This window comes from Urocampus carinirostris, chromosome 5 (assembly GCF_059441175.1).
Source record: "Urocampus carinirostris isolate Australia breed hairy pipefish chromosome 5, RoL_Ucar_1.0, whole genome shotgun sequence".
Classification (NCBI taxonomy): Eukaryota; Metazoa; Chordata; class Actinopteri; order Syngnathiformes; family Syngnathidae; genus Urocampus; species Urocampus carinirostris.
Genome location: NC_142353.1, coordinates 44,026,009 through 44,047,774, shown reverse-complemented (window position 1 = coordinate 44,047,774; position 21,766 = coordinate 44,026,009). Strand labels below are relative to the sequence as shown.

Here is a 21,766-nt window from a genome sequence, read left to right as displayed (position 1 = left end):
ATAAGAAAGAAAAGAAAAAGAAAGAAAAAGAAAAGAGAGAAAGAGAAAAAAAAGAAAGAAAGAAAAAAAGAGAGAAAGAGAAAGAGAGAAAAAGAAAAAGAGAAAGAGAAAAAGAGAAAATGAGAAAAAAAAGAAAAAAAAGAGAGAGAGATAGAGAGAGAGATAGAGAGAGAGAGAGAGAAAGAGAGGGCGAGAAAGAAAGAAATACAAGTGTGAGAAGAACCTGGCTTTGGCAACATCAAGATGACATAGTTCAACCTGCAGCTTGTTTTTCTCTTGCGCTTCTCTGAGTGTTGTCTTAGCGGGCCTGATCTGATCTTGTGATGAAGATCTAAATCTAAATATCTAATCATTGCAAAATAACATTTTATGGCAAGAACACTGAACTCAAACAGACGATGCATGAACTTGGTGTGGACACTCTTATTGTGAAGGGGAGGGGGAGGCCCTGACACAATGCTTAGTCATTGCGGCTTCGCTCATCCCCCCTCATTCAACTCCTCCCACCTCACCCCCCTTCTTATGTGGCGCTGGTCTATTATGTAGGAACTCGGCGACACGACGTAAGTATATTCTCTTTTGTCACATTTCATCTCAAGTTTGACTTTATTATACCAAAAGCAAACGGTTGTTTGTACTACCGAAACACGGCTAATTGTGCGTGGTTTCGTGTATTTGTCGTAAAAGCCGTTCCATGCCGCTAGCTAAAGTATGTTGTTATTGTCAGAAGGTAGCTCTTTCGCTTTCATTAAAATGAACACGGACCAAGCAAGATATTTTCATCCCTTGATTTTTCCCGGTGATCACACGATTTCGATCACCACACCAATCCCGCTCGCTCAGGCGTGCACGAAACGTCATCCCTCTCTGACCAGTTGGTGACCATGGTACTTTGTTTTGTTTTCTAAATGGAAAACGCTCTGTTGAAGCATGTTGCCTGTTTTCCCTGCCGTGTGTCTCTTCCCACACTGCTTCACTATGCCTACTCGCCACCAGGGTTGGGTAGGGTTACTTTAACTTGATTACTTTCAATGACTTTTGGATTACTCCAATACCAAATATGCTAATAAAAGACAAAAGAAACTAAATATGAATAAAATGACTCCATTTTGTGCAGAATTGGGGAGTAACGGAATACATGGAACGGCAAAAATGATGTTGGCAAGCTGTTTTCCAGTTAAAGTAACCCTACCCAACCCTGCTCGCCACAAGGGGGCCACCTACACTCACTTAGTCATCAGAAAAGGAAGCTACACAAGGAAGTTGGGCTTCTTGGACGTGTGGACAAAGATCTCCTCAAAGCCACTCCTGACGAATAATGGCGATTTATCATACTGAAATCATTCCCAGAGGCTTGATACATACTGATGAGGAGCACTGAACCATTTGTAATATCTTTTTGAAATAAAACAAGAAAAAACTATTTTTAGGGTACATCACATAGGGGGGACAATGCTTCTAAAAACGCCCAGGAGCTTAAATATCAACTCACTGGAATCGAAGGCAGCCTTCAGGGCTTGGATGTCGGTCGCGACACCCGACACTCTGTAGATGCCCACTTCCTCCATCCCTCGTCGTTCTATCTCTTCGACACATTGCCGTACGATGAGGGGGATCTTGGAGCGTTCCCGTCTGAGCAGAAAACACCCAAACAAGGTTGAAGTCGGTAAATAAGTCATATTGGGAGTGGAGCCATAAAATCAGGTTTGAATATATAGCCTAAGAACCAGTTCCAAAAAGAAATAATTGACATATTGGAAAGCTAGAGCTATAGACTTTAAAGGTACATAATAATAATAATAATAATAATAATAATGCATTTGACTTCAAATTGCATTTCAGGACGCCCAAATCGCTGTACACAGAATATCAAGCGACAATAAGACAAGCAAGTCATAAATAAAACAAAGTAAAGTTAAAAAAAAACAGGGAATAGGTGGGTTTTGAGTCCAGAATTGAAAGTGGAAAAGGTTCACGGAATTCCGGAGTTCAGGTGGTCATGAGTTCCAGAGCTGGGGGGTAGAGCGGCTGAGAGTATTACATGAATATTACATATTACATACATGAGAATATTACACAAAGCCACTAGTTGGCAGTGTATTGTCTAATGCGAATGGAAACCAGTGCCAGAGGAGCACAGCATCACAGCAAGATGCCGGACAAATATGGTAGAGACTACTTGTCAAGGTTGCCACGGCGCCCAACTGGCCCCGCTCGTGTGGCGCCGGCTGCAGCTTGTTGATGGATTGGCTTCCCCACTATTTAAACCCTGTCCTGTCAATCCCCATTTAGTCAGTCCGTCTGCGAATCTCCGTGTGTTCAAGGCAAGCCTTTTTCGACCCTGACCCCCGCCTGTCCCGTTTTCGCTCCCGTCTGTCTCCGGCTATGACCCGTTTTGATTCTGACCATGTCTGCTCTCCCGTCCCGACTTACGACCCGTTTTTGATCCTGACCACGTCTGTTCTCCCGTCCCAGCTTACGACCCGTTTCTGACCCCGACCACGTTTTTGCTCTTCTGTCCCGGCTATCGACCCGTTTTTCCGTCCCCGACACCGCCATCGCTCGCTACGGAAGATCCACCTCCGTGTTCAGATCACAATCCGAGTACGAGAGCGACTTGCTTCCCGCGCCTGGCGAACGCCGGATCGTGGGCGCAGCCCTTCCTCTTTCCTTTAATAAAACTTCTGAGAAACGTAACGCATTTGGGTCCTGTTTCCGTTCTGGTCCTGACACTAAATAGTCATAGCTGGCTGTACTCGTTTCAGTAATTGATTTTGCCAGTCTGGCCGAAACGTTCCTTTAAATTCGCTAAATAATCTACCGTCTGCTAGTTACAGGGGGGTACGTTGTTTGAAATGTCCTTAAAAAGTTAAGTTAAATATTTGTGTTAACAGTGCCCACCTGAGTTCAAAGAGCCCTTATGTTTTGTTTTCCATTGTGCCTATTCGCTTTTATCTTACTTTTATCAGGCCAGTTCGGGCGGAACAAACCCCCCAAAAGATGAAAAAGGAAGAGTTCATTCGAGCTTATCAAAGAGGGGCCATGTACTTGCACGCAAATCATGTTTTACTCTGCCGCCACCTCCTGGCCTAAAGTCATTATTGCAGCTTTAATTTTTCAAATCCCGGATCCCAACTTGTCATGATTACTGCTTCACACAACTGCCTCAGACGCTGATTGGCTGCTCATCACTTTTTAAACTCCCGTCTTCCTGTCACCCATTGTCAGTCCGTCTGCAAACCTCAGCTCCCGCTAGGCAAGCCTTTTCGACACTGACTCTCTCCCGTCCTGATTCCTGTTCGATTCCCGGCACCGACCCCTTTTCTGAACTTGACTACGTTTTTGCTCCCCCGTCCCGGCTATGGATCTGTTTTTCCCCGCTCTCGACACTGTCCTCGTTCCCGTCCTGACACAACTTGAAGATAATTTTGGGTTATTTTCAAAATGATTATTCAAAGTGTATCGACTCACTTTGTGACGACATGAATTTTCACCCCAAAGACACCGGACTGTTTCCGTGAAGGCATGCGCTTAAGACTGAACTCTCTGCTGGTGAACTTCATGGAAAGCTTGACCTCCACCTGAAACACAAAATAGAGCGCTAGAAGGCCAGAAGTCTGTGGCATTCACCCTCCTGTTCAAAATGACCTCCCACTCTTGGCATATCTACCTACCTACATATCTACCTTATTACCGACAAAAATACCTAACTATCGGCATACCTTGGAATATCTACCTACAAACCTACTTACCGACCTACCTATTGTATCTCATCACCTACAAACCTACAGTATCTACCTACCTACCTACCTATTAGAATATCTACCTATAAACCTAAAACCTAACCTAAAATCTACCTACTTACCCACCTACCTACCTACCATTCCACATATTTACTGACCTACCTATCCACATATGTACTTAACTACCTATGTTTACAAATATCTACCTACCTTTCTATAAACATATCTACCTACATATGTTTACACATATGTACCTTTCTACCTACATAACTACCTATCCATATATTTACTTACCTACCTATCCACATGTCTACTTACCTACCCATCTTTAGACATATCTACTTACCTACTTATCTTAACACATATCTACCTATCTATATTCATATCTACTTACCTACCTACATACCTATTCACATATATACCTACCTACCTATTTACATTTCTACCTACATATATACCTACCTACCTACCTACCTATTCACATATATGCCTACCTACCTCTACCTATCCACATCTGTACCTAACTACCTATTGCATCTCATCACCTACAAACCTACAGTATCTATCTACCTACCTACCTATTAGAATATCTACCTATAAACCTATCTACCTACTTACCCACCTACCTACCTACCATTCCACATATTTACTGACCTACCTATCCACATATGTACTTAACTACCTATCTATAAACATATCAACCTACCTATGTTTACACATATGTACCTTTCTACCTACCTACCTACATACTTACCTACCTATCCACATATCTACTTACCTACCCATCTTTAGAAATATCTACTTACCTACTTATCTTTACATATATCTACCTACCCGTCTATATACATATCTTTTTACCTACCCATTCACATATCTACCTACTTATCTATACACATATCTATCTACCTACCTACCAACCAACCTGGCTACTGGCATATCTACCTATAAACCTACCTGTCTACCTACCTGCCGATTCACATATATAGCTACATTTCTACCTGCCTACCTACATATATACCTACTTGCATGTATATCTACCTACCTACCTATTCACATATACATCTACCTACCTCTACCTATCCACATCTGTATTTACCTACCTATTATATCTCATCACCTACAAACCTACAGTATCTATCTACCTATTGGAATATCTACCTATAAACATATCTACCTACATACCCACCTACCTACCTACCATTCCACATATGTACTTAACTACCGATCTTTACAAATATCTACCTACCTATCTATAAACATATCTACCTACCTATGTTTAAACATATGTAACTTTCTACCTACCTACCTACATACCTACCAACCTATCCACATATTTACTTGCCTACTTATCCACATATCTACTTACCTACTTATCTTTACGCATATCTACCTACCTATTTTTATACATATCAACCTACCTATTTTTATACATATCATCCTACCTACCTGTTCACATATTTATCTACCTACCTATTTATACACATATCTACCTAAATATCTACCTACCTACCAATTCACATATATACCTACCTATATTTCTACCTGCCTACCTACGTATATACCTACTTGCATGTATATCTACCTACCAACCAACCTGGCTACTGGCATATCTACCTATAAACGCACCTATCTACCTACCTACCTATTCACAAATATACTTACCTACATTTCTACCTGCCTACCTACGTATATACGTACTTGCATGTATATCTACCTACCTACTTACCTACCTACGTTTATACATATGTACCTATCTACCTATCTACCTATTCATATACACATATCTACCTACCAACCTACCTACTGGCATATCTACCTATAAACCTACCTATCTACCTACTCACATATATACCTACCTACATTTCTACCTGCCTACCTACGTATATACCTACTTGCATGTATATCTACCTACCTACTTACCTACCTACCTACGTTTACACATATGTACCTATCTACCTACCTACCTATTCATATACACATATCTACCTACCTACTGGCATATCTACCTATAAACCTACCTACCTGTCTACCTACCTAAAAAATGAGGACAACAAGAGCGTTAAGAAGTCCTTATTGTCATGATTACTGATGTGAATCACCCCTGCCCACTCTTTTGGCACCAACTGCCTCAGACTCTGATTGGCTCCCTGTCCCACTCCTATCTGTCACCTGTTGCCAGTCCGTCTGCGAACCTCAGTTTACACTAGGCAAGCTTTTTTTCGACCCTGACTCCCGTCTGTCCCCCGGCTTTGACCAGTTTTTTTTTATCCTGACCCGTCCCGACTTACGACCCGTTTTTGATCCCGACCATGTTTTTGCTCTCCTGTCTCGGCTACTGACCCGTTTTTTTCCAGTCTCAGTTCTGGTCCTGACACTTATAATAGCTTACGAATGAATAAACTGGAATCAAAACATTTGGTCGAGGAGGAGAAAACCTTAACTCTGACCTTGCATGATTTGTTTTGCGACTCTTTCAGACGTGCAGTTTTTTTAGTTTAACTCACCCCGTTCATTGCGATGACTGTCCGCTGCCAGTCTTTGTTTTGCAGGTTCTGAGGATCCAGCTGTGAAAATGCAATACCGCGTAAATACTTTAACCAGTCATTTACAATAAAACAACTTAGTAAGAATCAGGACGTGCAGTGTAATGGTTTTTCTTGTTCACTGTTGACTTTTATCACACACTCAATACTTGAAAATTAGCATATTAGAATGCCGACTAAAATCTTACATGAAAGATTATTATTTTTGTAATAAAATAGTAATAATAGAGAGTTGACGACCCAAATTTCAAATGTGCAAAAAAATGTTCCACTAAAGAGAAATAAGAGGAGTTGAAAGTTAAAATCGGTCATGAACCGGAACAGGACCCAAACGCGTGACGTTCTCACACAAGCCTTTTAATTTACAGGAAATGGGGAGTCAAGCACATTAGGCAGCGGTCCGGCGTGGAAAGACAGGAAGCCAGAGACCGAGGAGATCGATTCCAATTGCCGGAGCAGATATAGGACAGATGGGGTCGATACCGGACAGGACGGGACAGACAGGGTTGATAATGAAACGGGATATCGAAATTAAACAGGACAAACTAGACGGGAGAATAATAAACAGGACAAAAAATTACAGGAACAAAACTAGAAACCCATATTAAACAGGACAAAATAAACTGAAATGATCTGCATTTCTATAGCGCTTTTCAAGTCAATGACTTCCCAAAGCGCTTTACAATGTGCTTCACATTTCCCAATAGCGGCCTTGCAGCCATGTAAGGCTCTAACCTGCTTATTGGGGGTATTAGGGGTTCAGTGTCTTACCCAAGGACACTTCGACATGTAACACGGACGAGCTGGGATTCGAACTGGGATGCCTTGATCCCAAGAAGAGCGCTCTACCTCCTGAGCTACTGCCGCCCCAACTGGAATAATACCGGACAGGAAATACCGACAGGAAAACAGGACCGAGTCAGATTGAGAGAGAAATGGGCGGACTCTGGCAATATTTCAGAAATGGTTCAAATAATCACAGGCATATTTTGAAATCTCATAAATAATAGAGTTTGAAGACAAAATGGATATGGAGTGTCTCGGCTGTGGCAAGCTCTCAAGATTGCACAGGCTAAGAAGTATAAAGGCTTTGGTGTTAGCATGTCCGTTTTCAGTATGTTACCTTTGGTCTGACCAGACTGCTACGTACTCTGTCCCAGAGACGGCCCCCGGTATTTGGGGACTTTCTGGGGGCCACTTCCTCCAAGGCATTCCTCGTCTCGTAGGCGCTTTCCTCCTCGGAATGACACCCACTCATGTTTTCTGGCATGAGCGCTCAACCTCCTAAAACATGTTTTTGACTAACAAAGGGGAAAACTGCTCTGGAGATACGAAAAGCAGGAGGTCCATGCCTATAAAAGCTTATTCCGGCGGCGAAGAAAAATCCACGCGCTCTGCTGACTTTGTACTCTGTGTTGTTGTTGTTGTTGTGCGTCCCTGTTGGATTTGAGAGATTAACCTGCCGAGAATCCCGTCCAACCTCATTATCGACGCCCTCACGCCTGCTGTTGCTTCTGAAGGAAACTAAATAGGATCTACTACAGGGGTGTCAAACTTGTTTTAGCTGGGGGCCACAAATGCTATGAAAAAAATCTCGCGGGGGCCGAACTAGTAAGTTTAAGAGAAAGAGAGAGGGAGAAAAAAAGAGAGAAAGACAGGGAGGAAAAGAAAAAAAGAGCAATAAACAGAGAGGGAGAACAAGGGAGACAGAGTAACAGTGAGAGAAAAAGAGAGAGCAGAATAGAGATATGAATGGAGAAGGGGGAAATGAATATAGAGAGAAAAAGAAAGTGAAAAAAGAGAAAGATAAAAAGAATAAGAGAAGTGAAACGACAGAAAGAAAAAGAGTCAGCAAGAGAAAAAGACAAAGTGAGGTGAGAGAGGGAAAGAAAGAGAGAGAGAGAGAGAGAGAAAGGTCGAAAATGGGAAAGAAAGAAGGTGAGAAAGAAAGAGAAAAATAGAAAGAAAGATAATTAAAGAGAGAAAATAAAAAGAGACAGAGAAAAAGAAAGTGTTAGAGAGTGAGAGAGAAATAGAGAAAAAGAGAGAGTGAACAGGAGAAAGAAAAAAAGGGAGAAACATTTTTTTTAAAAAGTGAGTCAGAGATAAACGGAGAAATACTACCAGAATTGTTTTGCAAGTGTTACCTGGCTTTGGTGACATCCGGTGGAAATATTTAAAACTACAGCTCATTTTCCTCTTGCGCTTCTCTCACTGTTGTCTTGCGGGCCGGATTTAAACCATTGGTGGGCCTGATCTGGCCCGCGGGCCGCCTGTTTGACATCTGTGGTCTTTTTTTAAAGAGCCACATCATGTATTTTAAGACTACTTTCAGCAAAACTGAAAAAGCTAATTTTCCAGTGCATTTTATTTCTCTGTTGTCACGGTTGCCCATGGCGCCCAATTGGCCCCGCCCGTTTGGCGCCAGCTGCGACTGGTTGTCTGATAGGCTCCCCTCCTATTTAAGCTCAGTGCTCTCATTCACTCCTTGTCAGTCCGTCAACGAACCTCTGCACCCGCAAGACCTGTGTTTTGACGCTCTCTGATATCCTTTTTGTGTATCCTGTCCGGTATCGATGCCATCTATTTTGTCCTGTTTCGATATCAGTCTCCGGTGTCTGGTATCGATCCCGTCTGTCTCGCCCTGTCTGAGACCTTGCTACAATCTCCAGCATCGGGTATTGTCCCAATCTATCTCGTCCTGTTTGATATCGAACTCTAGTCTCCAGTGTCTGGTATCGATCCTGTATGTCTCGTCCTGTCTGATATCTGTCTCCAGTCTCCTGTATCTGATACCAATCCTGTATGTCCCGTCCTGTCCGGTTTCGACCCCGTCGGTCCCGGATCTGCTCGTGTATCTGTTATCAAGCCTGTCAGTCCCGTTCTGTCCGGTATCGATCGCATCTGTCCGGTATCTGCTCGTGCAATTGGTATCGATCTCGTCGGCCTCTGACTCCCTTTTGATCCACACCAGACTTCTTTCTTTCTTTCTTCCGCCCAGCGATCGCCGAATCACTGGCGTTTGAGTTAACGTGCATGACTGCCACATTCCCGCAAAGTAAACCTTGTGTGAGAAACGTTACGCATCTGGGTCCTCCTCCTGTTCCGATTCATGACATCTGTCAAGTCAAGTCTCGTTTATTTGTGACGCCCTTAGTCACAAAATATCTCAATTGGATGCACAGGTTACAATGACACCATCACCTAATCTTAAACCAACATGCGGGCAAGGGAAAACCTTAAAATCCTCAGCATGAAGAAAATAGACACCTTGAGAAGGGGTCTCGCAAGTGGTAATCCCCTCTGTGTGGCATTATTTGATTTAATAATAAAAGGTGCCAGTGTCCCAAATCAAGGCTTTAAACTCATTTCCCTCTTGCAGTTACTTAAGATCGCTGAGGCTCATCTCGACCTTTTGGTAAATAATAGTTTCAGAATAAGGTGCAAGCAGTGGTTTCGTAAAAAAATGTCACAAAATACTACAAACCATAAATTTCCCGCCATACAGTCGCCCTTCAGCACAGTGGCCACATATAAGAGATAAGGAAGTGTACTGTGTGTGTAACGCACATCCTTACAGCCTTTTTGTGTGCCTTTTAATTGCTAAAGTACTTTTAAGGCCAATTTTTCACTTTTTTCAGTACTTTTAAAGGAAGAAATCCAGCACTGATGATCGAAAGAATGCTTTTTTTAACTTTTTAAACTTTTAAACTGTATTTTTGCATGTTTTTCCCAGAAGAACTGTGTGTAAATCGGTTAAAACAGAATTGTGAATGGTTATTTTTTGCATTTTATTATTCATTTATAACCCTAAAGAATTCATCTCATCTCATCTCATTACCTGCACCGCTTATCCTCAGTAGGGTCGCGGGCGTGCTGGAGCCCATCCCAGCAATCATCGAGCAGTGGGCAGGAGACACCCTGAACTGGTTGCCAGCCAATCGCAGGGCACACAGGGACAGACAACTCGCTCGCTCATTCACACCTAGGGACAATTTGGACCGGCCAATCCACCTGAAATGCATGTCTTTGGAATGTGGGAGGAAACCGGAGAGCCCGGAGGAAACCCACGCAAGTACGGGGAGAACATACAAACTCCGCACAGTAAGTCCGGTAGCTGGATTTGAACCCACACAGGAGGTTCCCGAGACCTTAGAACTGTGCCGCACACGCGCTAACCACTGCGCAGTAGCTCAGGAGGTAGAGCGCTTGTGTTAGGATCAAGGGATCCCAGTTCGAATCCCGGCTCGTCCGTGTTACATGTCGAAGTGTCCTTGGGTAAGACACTGAACCCCTAATACCCCCAATAAGCAGGTTAGCGCCTTACATGGCTGCAAGGCCGCTATTGGGAAATGTGAAGCACATTGTAAAGCGCTTTGGGAAGTCATTGACTTGAAAAGCGCTATAGAAATGCAGATCATTTCATTTCATAAAGAATTCATATTTTAACATTTTATTTTATTGTTTTGCATTTTCAGATTTTTAATCTGTTCAGTGTATAAGAAGCTCAATTTTTTAACGCGGTCGAAAAAGGGCATTTTAGAGCAAATCAGGATTGAAGCAAGACAGTTGGAAATTGCATGAGCAAACTTTAATCGTTGAGCCATAAGGAACTGGTGAAAAGAGCCATAAATGGCTGGCGAGCCGTAGGTTCCCTCCTGTATCGTACAAATGACACAGAATCAACCGCCTGCAGATATATTCAATCTTCTCAATGTAGCATTGACGGAATAAATAGGTGTCCGCAAATGAGGTCACGGCCGGTGTCTTTGTGTGTATATTATCGACAGTCCGTCCAATTTTCGGGGAAACCTTGATGACAATTTGTGTTTTTTTCGCTCCCTCAAATCCCCGAAGTGATTGAAGGCCCCTTTCCTGCCGCAGGGAAATCCGTTCTCGGTTTTATCAAAGGGTGCTTTGTGCGTTTCCCCCTCGGGCCATTTCTGGACCCTTGCCAAGGGCCACATTTGGTCAAGCCAAAGTCTAATCCGCCCTCTGTCACAACACTATCGGGGGCCGAGCGCTTGTGACCCCGCGTGCTAACAAACACGTCGGTTCGCTTTGAACAGCAAAAAAAGAAAGAAGGCCCGAAGGAATAAGTAGTCGACAGAAAATGGTTTGGACTACAACGTCGTTCTTAAAGGGACACAAAGAACAACTAGCGTATTTTTTGGTGTAAAAGTCAAAGTTTGGGTGCGCGTTATATAGGAGGTTTTTGTATATTGCCTTATACGTGCAATAGGTGGATAGGTAGGTAATTAAATAGATAGCTATGTGGATAGGTAGGTGGATAGGTAGGTGGATAGATAGGTGGATAGATAGGTGGCTAGGTAGGTGGCTAGGTAGTCAGGTAGGTAGGTAGGTAGGTAGATATGTGGATAGGTGGCTAGATATGTGGATGGGTAGGTAGGTAAGTAGGTAGGTAGGTAGAACGTTACATATGTTTAATCATAGGTAGGTAGATATGTTTATAGATAGGTAGGTAGGTAGATATTTGTAAAGATCAGTAGTTAAGTACATATGTGGAATGGTAGGTAGGTAGGTGGGTATGTAGGTAGATAGGTTTATAGCTAGATATTCCAATAGGTAGATAAATACTGTAGGTTTGTTAGTGATGAGATATAATATGTAGGTAAATACAGATGTGAATAGGTAGGTAGATATACATGCAAGTAGGTATATATGTAGGTAGGCAGGTAGAAATGTAGCTATATATGTGAATCGGTAGGTAGGTAGACAGGTAGGTTTATAGGTAGATATGCCAGTAGCCAGGTTGGTTGGTAGGTAGGTAGATAGATATGTGTATAGATAGGTAGGTAGATATGTGGATAGGTAGGTGGCTAGGTAGGTAGGCAGGCAGGTAAGTTGGTAGGTAGGTAGGTAAGTAAGTTGGTAGGTAGATAGGAAGGTAGGTGGATAGGTAGCTAAGTAGGAAGGTAGGTGGATAGGTAGGTAAGTTGGTAGGTACGTAGGTAAGTTGGTAGGTTGGTGGATAGGTAGGTAGGTAGGTAGGTGGAAAGGTAGGTAGGTAGGTAGGTGGAAAGGTAGGTAGGTACACAATTAGATAGAAAGATAGGTGGCTAGATATGTCCATAGGTAGGTGGCTAGGTAGGGAGGTAGGTAGGAAGGTAGGTAAATAGGTATGTGGTTAGGTAAGTAGGTCGGTAGATGTATGGATAGGAAAGTAGGTAAATAGATAGGTATGCCTAGATATGCCAATAGGTTTGTAGATAAATTTGTCAATGGGTAGGTAGGTAGGGAGGTAGATATGTGGATAGGTGGCTAGATATGTGGATGGGTAGGTAGGTAAGTAGGTAGGTAGGTAGATATGTTTATAGATAGGTAGGTAGATATTTGTAAAGATCAGTAGTTAAGTACATATGTGGAATGGTAGGTAGGTGGGTATGTAGGTAGATAGGTTTATAGGTAGATATTCCAATAGGTAGATAAATACTGTAGGTTTGTAGGTGATGAGATATAATAGGTAGGTAAATACAGATGTGAATAGGTAGGTAGATATACATGCAAGTAGGTATATATGTAGGTAGGCAGGTAGAAATGTAGCTATATATGTGAATCGGTAGGTAGGTAGACAGGTAGGTTTATAGGTAGATATGCCAGTAGCCAGGTTGGTTGGTAGGTAGGTAGATAGATATGTGTATAGATAGGTAGGTAGATATGTGGATACGTGGATAGGTAGGTGGCTAGGTAGGTAGGCAGGCAGGTAAGTTGGTAGGTAGGTAGGTAAGTAAGTTGGTAGGTAGATAGGAAGGTAGGTGGATAGGTAGCTAAGTAGGAAGGTAGGTGGATAGGTAGGTAAGTTGGTAGGTACGTAGGTAAGTTGGTAGGTTGGTGGATAGGTAGGTAGGTAGGTAGGTAGGTAGGTAGGTAGGTAGGTAGGTGGAAAGGTAGGTAGGTAGGTAGGTGGAAAGGTAGGTAGGTACACAATTAGATAGAAAGATAGGTGGCTAGATATGTCCATAGGTAGGTGGCTAGGTAGGGAGGTAGGTAGGAAGGTAGGTAAATAGGTATGTGGTTAGGTAAGTAGGTCGGTAGATGTATGGATAGGAAAGTAGGTAAATAGATAGGTATGCCTAGATATGCCAATAGGTTTGTAGATAAATTTGTCAATGGGTAGGTAGGTAGGGAGGTAGATATGTGGATAGGTGGCTAGATATGTGGATGGGTAGGTAGGTAAGTAGGTAGGTAGGTAGATATGTTTATAGATAGGTAGGTAGATATTTGTAAAGATCAGTAGTTAAGTACATATGTGGAATGGTAGGTAGGTGGGTATGTAGGTAGATAGGTTTATAGGTAGATATTCCAATAGGTAGATAAATACTGTAGGTTTGTAGGTGATGAGATATAATAGGTAGGTAAATACAGATGTGAATAGGTAGGTAGATATACATGCAAGTAGGTATATATGTAGGTAGGCAGGTAGAAATGTAGCTATATATGTGAATCGGTAGGTAGGTAGACAGGTAGGTTTATAGGTAGATATGCCAGTAGCCAGGTTGGTTGGTAGGTAGGTAGATAGATATGTGTATAGATAGGTAGGTAGATATGTGGATACGTGGATAGGTAGGTGGCTAGGTAGGTAGGCAGGCAGGTAAGTTGGTAGGTAGGTAGGTAAGTAAGCAGGTAGGTAGGTAGGTAGGTAAGTAAGTTGGTAGGTAGATAGGAAGGTAGGTGGATAGGTAGCTAAGTAGGAAGGTAGGTGGATAGGTAGGTAAGTTGGTAGGTACGTAGGTAAGTTGGTAGGTTGGTGGATAGGTAGGTAGGTAGGTAGGTAGGTAGGTGGAAAGGTAGGTAGGTAAGTAGGTAGGTAAACAATTAGATAGAAAGATAGGTGGCTAGATATGTCCATAGGTAGGTGGCTAGGTAGGAAGGTAGGTAAATAGGTATGTGGTTAGGTAAGTAGGTCGGTAGGTAGGTAGATGTATGGATAGGAAAGTAGGTAAATAGATAGGTATGCCTAGATATGCCAATAGGTTTGTAGGTAAATTTGTCAATGGGTAGGTAGGTAGGGAGGTAGATATGTGGATACGTAGGTAGGTAGGTAGGTATTTGTACACGTAGGTAGGTAGGTAGGTAGGTTTGTAGGTATTAATGCTCAGACATGCCAATAGATTGGAAGGTTTGTAGGTAAATATGTCAATAGGTAGGTAGGTACCTAAGTAGGTATGTAAGTCGATATGTGTTTGGGTAAATTGGTGGAAAATTGGACAATAACATTCCTTAACTTAACTATAAAAAGTTTGATTCATTTAAATTAAACGACTATTATTAAAACAAAATTAAGACGACGCTCATTATCAATGACCAGACCTAAAATCGCCAATTCAAACCAATGTATGTTAATGTAGCAGATCTAAGCCACAAGATGGCGCTGTATCACACAATATCTTTCACCCATTACCTGAATCTGTCCTTTAACTATAATCTTGTCCGTCATCTCTCCATCTTCTTTGCTCTGCTTGTGTTTACTGCAAGACTTCTCATAGCAGAGCAGCCTGAGAGTCTGAGATCCTTCCAGTTCGATCTCAAATTCCTTGAGAAGAACAGTAGAGGGCGCCATGACGTCCACATACATATGGAACCAAATAGACGCAAAACATGGAAAAACAAGAAGTTTTCCCTCTATAAAGTTCTCACCTCGTTCCAGCTGGGTTCCGTGGAGTCTCTGTAGACACGCGTTTTGGCTTTGTTGACAAAATAGCCGAAGGAATCCACCTCGAGAGAGCAGTAAAGGTCTGATGGGGAGAAGTGGAAAGCGCAACCTTAAAAAAGGAACTGATGAAACAAACCACTTCCTTTATTAGAGTTCCGCTGTTACTATTTTGATTACCGTATTTTCCAGATAATAAACGCATACCTGTCAACCAATGTTCCCTTTAATTTTCCTTACGGGTCTGAGCGTTCACACAAAGTCGGTAAGCAACGCTTGAAACAACAGTGAGCCACCATAATCCCAAGTGTGGCAAGATAATTCTTTATCAAACATGTCCAAAACTTGACATCAAGTTAGATTTTGTTGAGTTTCCGGCAATGCAAAATTATATTTCTCTTTTGAAGGAATTGACTCATGTACTATTGCAAAGGTTGTACGGCCTACAAACGTCGTTTGTTTTTACAATTCTTTCACAAGATATCCATTTCTTTTTATTTCCTGATATATTTTGTCGCATAATATTAACATTTTTGGGGGCTTATTTAGTCGGTTGCACGATACAGAACTGTATTTAATCACATTTTTTAGTGGAAGTACAATGTTGGCAACAAGATTCACTTGATATTATTGGAACTTATTTGAATGCAACACAAACTTTTTCTTCTTTTTTCTGTTTTTTTTCTACTTTTTTTTTTAATTCTTTTAAAAAAAAATCTCATTGTGTTTATTTTTTCCGAGCTGTTACTTTTTTATTTTTGTTCTCTATTTACTGTTTCCTACATTTCTTTCTTTTTTTCTGGCTTTTTTTTCGAAATTTTTCCTTCTTTTTTTTTCTCTTCTTTTTGTTTCTTTTTTTCTCAGCTTTTCACTACTTTTTCATTTTGGTGTTTTTTTCTTTTTTGTTCTATTACCCCCTTCCTTTAAATCATTTTGTGCATAATTTTACTTCATATTTGGTCATGTTGGGATGAAAGAAGCAAAAACAACCCGAAGAGCCGTTTAGGACCCGAAAGAGCCGGTTCCTTTTTAGTGAGCCGAGCCAAAGAAGCCGGTTCTCGACATACTCTACTAACTTTACTCAACTTCGTTCTACTTCGACTCGACTTCAAAATACCGCATTTAGGACACAACGTCGGTAATTTTGAGCCCTCATTTTTGTGTGCCGGCTAAATTTTCTTGTGCGATGAGAATCTGCTTAGAGGGAACACTGCTGTCAACCTGTACATTTTTTGTCGTACAAAGTACGTTTATTATGCATTTTAAGACGTGTACGACGTACAAGAAAATCCGTACGGATAAACGCAAATTTGTCAAATATGGGTACTGAAGGATTTTATACATTTGATTATAAAAGATTTTATACGATTGAATACAAGTTACATTTATTGAGTGCAATGAAGATTTTCACTGAGTAGCGGTGAAAGTTCAGGGCACCCTGACATGAGGCTGATAAGATAATCAGCGCATCTAGACACGGAGGGGCCCCGATGACGGAAGACGGCAGGCATTGTTTTGATAAACGCTCTGCTGTTTTGAGTTTTTCCAGACATCGAGGCGAGGTGGTGGAGCCGTGGAGCCCACGTGGGGGCTTCATTGGCACGCCCATGGGAGGAGCCGGCACACCAGATTGCAGAAAAAAACGTAGGCCGAGAGAAGATCGAGGAAGATCGAGAGAAGAGGCTTGACAGAGACTCGAGCGACACTAATTCGGCCATATTTGATGGAGTTCACTCTAAAATTGTTTAAGAAATTGAATCTGCCCCCGTGTGGAAATGCCGGTCTCTTGTTCATTTTTCCGTCAAGAAACGAGCGCGCATTGTTAGGTGAATGTAGGTTGTGTTTGGTTAATGGATTCAGATAACTAATTCGAACAATTTGGTAAACGGTATCTAGACATCTATCTATCTAGACATCTATCTATCTATGGTATCTATCTGTTGTATTTATGGTACCTATGTATGGTATCTATGGTATCTATGGTATCTACCTAGCCATCTATCTATCTAGACATCTATCTATCTAGACATCTATTTATCTATGGTATCTATCTGTTGTATCTATGGTATCTATGTATGGTATCTATGGTATCTATGGTATCTATCTGTGGTATCTATGGTATTTACCTAGCCATCTATCTATCTATCTGGACATCTATCTATCTATGGTATCTATCTGCTGTATTTATGGTATCTATGTATGGGACTATGGTATCTATGGTATCTATCTGTGGTATCTATGGTATCTACTTAGCCATCTATCTATCTAGACATCTATCTATCTAGACATCTATTTATCTATGGTATCTATCTGTTGTATCTATGGTATCTATGTATGGTATCTATGGTATCTATGGTATCTATCTGTGGTATCTATGGTATCTACCTAGCCATCTATCTATCTATCTAGACATCTATCTATCTATGGTATCTATCTGTTGTATTTATGGTATCTATGTATGGTATCTATGGTATCTATCTGTGGTATCTATGGTATCTACCTAGCCATCTATCTATCTATCTAGACATCTATCTATCTAGACATCTATCTATGGTATCTATCTGTTGTATCTATGTATGGTATCTATGGTATCTATGGTATCTATCTGTGGTATCTATGGTATCTACCTAGCCATCTATCTATCTATCTAGACATCTATCTGTCTAGACATCTATCTATCTATGGTATCTATCTGTTGTATCTATGGTATCTATGTATGGTATCTATGGTATCTATCTGTGGTATCTATGGTATCTACCTAGCCATCGATCTATCTATCTAGACATCTATCTATCTAGACATTTATCTATCTATGGTATCTATCTGTTGTATCTATGGTATCTATGGTATCTATGGTATCTATCTATCTCACCATCTTTCCAAGCGATGCTCACGGACTTTGTGTGAACACTCAGACCTGTGGAAGCTTGAGGGAACATTAGTGATGGAACATCACTCACTTGAGGTTTGCTTGAGACCCGACGCAGAATGTACGATCACGTTCAAAAATCCGTACAGTCCCGGGGTTTCGTCATCTATGTGAGACACAAGAACCTGTTTAGGATCAAACTGGAAAGTTCTACACCCATCGTCCGTCTCACCGTCTTTGGTCATGGTCACCGGAACGGTGTGGACAGTTTGCAGTTTCACACAGGAGTTGGTGAGCATTTGAAGTTCTAGCGAGGTCAGGGAGAAGCTCTTGAAGCCTACCGGTGGGATTCAGACACATTGAGGTCAGACGGGAACGGGGGCAGAGGTCTTCAAACGCTGACGGAACTTGCATTTTTTCTGCTGTTCGCGAATGATCTCCCCCAATTCGGCACGTTCGTAGTCCGAGGAGATCAGGAAGGTGAAACCCTGAAGGAACATAAGGAAAGGGTTTGCTGAGAGACCGCTTCCTGGGTAGGGGACCGTATCGATGTCCGATTTCGGACCTTGCCGTTCCTGTTCGCCACTCTGAAGGCCGTGTTGGGTGACATGAGGAGAAGCAGGGACTCTTGTTCTGATAACCTCTTCTTCAGCCGCTCCACCGCCTTGGGTCCTTTGGTGGTTCCCTAGAAAACAATAGGTGATAGGCTTCATGGTTTGCAAGTGCTTCACTAATCCTCTTGAGAAGAACGTCGGGATTTCGAAGAGTATGATTTTAATCAAGTCAAGTCATGTTTATTTGTGACCCCCTTAATCACAAAGAGTCTCAAAGGGCTGCACAGATCAAAGACTCTTGCCAACTACAGACTATTATGACACCGTCCCCTGATCTAAAACCTACATGAGGGCAAATAATACGAAGGTTACCGGTACTCATATGCTATAGAGTGGAAGTCTGTTTTAAGCTTGGATTTAAATATTTCCACTGAGGTTCCAGATCGAATCTCAGGGGGAAGAGCATTCCACAGCACCAAGGCCCCCAATGGAAAACACTGTCAGATTTCTTCTTGGCTCTTGGAATCACTAGTAGACCGGCGTTTTCAGAGCGAAGGCTCCGGACCGGAACATAGGGGGAAATTAAATCTGAAAGATATGAAGGAGCAAGTCCATGCATGAGTTTGTATACTACCAACAGAACCTTAAAATCACATCTTAAGCTAACAGGGAGCCAATGCAGTTTAGCTAAAATCGGGGTCATGTGATCAAACTTCCTTGTAAATGGTAAATGGTCTGCATTTCTATAGCACTTTTCAAGTCAATGAAGAGCTCCCAAAGCGCTTTACAATATGCTTCAGATTTACCCATTCACACACACACTCACATACCAATGGGGAGTCAGCCATACTGCCATGCATGGCGCCGACCTGCTTATTGGGGGCATGATGGATTCAGCGTCTTGCCCAAGGACACTCCGACATATAACATGCCCTCTACCTGATCTTGTTCTGTTCCAATTGTGTTGGGCAAGACCACATCTCATTTTATTGTGATCTACTGTGTTTTATTGCCCATTTGTCATGATATTATTGAATCCCAAGAAATTAGTGATAAGGGGAAGTGGAAAACAGTGACAACAATTGAGACGAAGAAGGGAATGATTGCAAAATTTGAGGATGATCTACAAATGCCTTACCGCGTGTTGTGAGTCATCATTTTATTCATATTTAGTTTCTTTTGTCTTTTATTAGCATATTTGCTATTGGAGTCATCCAAAAGTCATTAAAAGTAATCAAGTTAAAGTAACCCTACCAAACCCTGGTTATGGAGATAGATAGATAGATAGATAGATAGATAGATAGATAGATATGCATAGATACATAGAAAGTTATAGAGATAGATAGATAGATAGATAGATAGATAGATAGATAGATAGATAGATAGATAGATAGATAGATAGATAGATAGATAGATAGATAGATAGATATGTATAGATACATAGAAAGTTATAGAGATAGATAGATAGATATGTATAGATACATAGAAAGTTATAGAGATAGATAGATGGATAGATAAATAAATAGATATGCATGCATAGATAGATAGATAGATAGATAGATAGTTGATAGATATGCATAGATAGATATGTATAGATACATAGAAAGTTATAGAGATAGATAGATAGATAGATAGATAGATAGATAGATAGATAGATAGATAGATATAGATACATAGAAAGTTATAGAGATAGATAGATATATAGATATGCATAGATACATAGAAAGTTATAGATAGATAGATAGATAGATAGATAGATAGATAGATAGATAGATAGATAGATAGATAGATAGATACATAGAAAGTTATAGAGATAGATAGATGGATAGATAGATAAATAGATATGCATAGATAGATAGATGGATAGTTGATAGATATGCATAGATAGATAGATAGATAGATAGATAGATAGAAAGAAAGTTATAGATAGATAGATAGATATGCATAGATACATAGATAGATAGATAGATAGATAGATAGATAGATAGATAGATAGATAGATAGAAAGTTATAGAGATAGATAGACAGATAGATAGCCATTAAGGTTCAATACATTTTTCAAATTATTTTACTTTCTACCAGTAGATTATTCCTCATTGCCTACATATTTAAATAATTGTCATTGTTTAGCTTTACTCATATGTGATACTTGTATATGTACACATTTTATTAACATTTTGTGTATATATAGTTGCCTTAGTTAAAAGCCTGGCTGCAGCATTTTGTACCAGCTGAAGGCTATTGATTTTGGACTTCGGGAGACCGGAGAGTAGGGCATTACAGTAATCTAGACGGGAACTAACAAATGAATTATAATTTCCGACTCATCAGACTGAGACAGAATAGGGCAAATTTTCTGGGTGATATTACATTTGTCAATGTTCAGAGCTGTTTTTGAGAACAAGTCACGGCATTTAGAAGGACCAATAACTAACATTTCGGTCTTTTCAGAGTTAAGGCGCAAGAAGTTGAGTGACATCCATTCTTTTATCTCCGTGAGGTAGGTCTCCAAATTTCCACAGTTTAGTGTGGCAGATTCCTCCATCGGAAGATAGAGTTGAGTGTCATCACCTCATGGAAGCATGTAAATGCTGAAAAGAAGGGGACCAAGTACTGAACCCTGCGGAACACCACATGTAACACTAAAGGGCTCAGATGTCATTTCACTCTATTTAACACATTGCGTCCTATCTGACAGGTAGGATCTGAACCTATCTGAAGGAACCCTTACCTTCTCTCTTTGGATCTCATTCTTGATTTGGGAGAGTTTGATCTTCATAGCATCGATTTCCTCATCCTGGACCAAAGGGATAGGGTTGGACTCGCAGTCTTCCAGCGTCTGGAACGTCAGGTCGGCTAGGGGGATGTACCACTTGAAGTCGTACTGCTGCCCTTTCCTGTTCCGAATACGAATGTTTCATTCATCTAAAATTCGGAAAGTGAGATTGAAATTGACAGAAAAGGGATTCGAACCCGCGTACCCGGCAGTCTGTTTCTTCAGCTTGGTACAGAGCAGCAGGTCGGTGAAGAGGAAGACGTGACGGAGTTTCCTGGAACCTTCAACCAGCTCCACCATGAAACGGTCCCTCAGAAGCTGACGATTCTGTCGATAGTAAGCTACGGTTACAGAAGTAACACCCGAATTTGAATAATGTTTTTGAGTGTCGGTTTTAAAGGGACAGTGTGTAATACTTAGTGCCTCCTAGAGGTACAAAAAACAATCAATTAGTGGAAAAGAAACATGGATCATACCAAATTTTTATCAAAAAAAATCATAGGTCTATTACATAATGCAATCCCTACCTAAGGTCGCCGCCATGTTTGTCTGGCAACTTGCTGCTTTGCTGTGCTCTGTGGCACTAATTTATGTTTGCATTAAGTCAAGC

The 21,766-nt window shown here is 41.2% G+C and overlaps 1 protein-coding gene across 1 annotated transcript in view; it reads right to left on the bottom strand.

The window, feature by feature from the left end:
* The window catches only part of LOC148366485 (breakpoint cluster region protein-like), an 88,177-nt gene that overhangs the window by 8,989 nt on the left and 57,422 nt on the right, over positions 1-21,766 (bottom strand). Inside the window, exons 9-19 of the mRNA XM_088336939.1 lie at positions 21,362-21,483; positions 21,112-21,277; positions 18,392-18,511; positions 18,239-18,314; positions 18,059-18,163; positions 17,918-17,992; positions 14,945-15,042; positions 14,709-14,840; positions 6,248-6,307; positions 3,472-3,581; positions 1,493-1,632 (exon numbers count right to left, since the gene is read on the bottom strand). Of these exons, the coding sequence (XP_088193065.1) occupies positions 1,493-1,632; positions 3,472-3,581; positions 6,248-6,307; positions 14,709-14,840; positions 14,945-15,042; positions 17,918-17,992; positions 18,059-18,163; positions 18,239-18,314; positions 18,392-18,511; positions 21,112-21,277; positions 21,362-21,483 (1,204 nt within the window). The remainder of the gene's footprint in view (positions 1-1,492; positions 1,633-3,471; positions 3,582-6,247; positions 6,308-14,708; positions 14,841-14,944; positions 15,043-17,917; positions 17,993-18,058; positions 18,164-18,238; positions 18,315-18,391; positions 18,512-21,111; positions 21,278-21,361; positions 21,484-21,766) is intronic.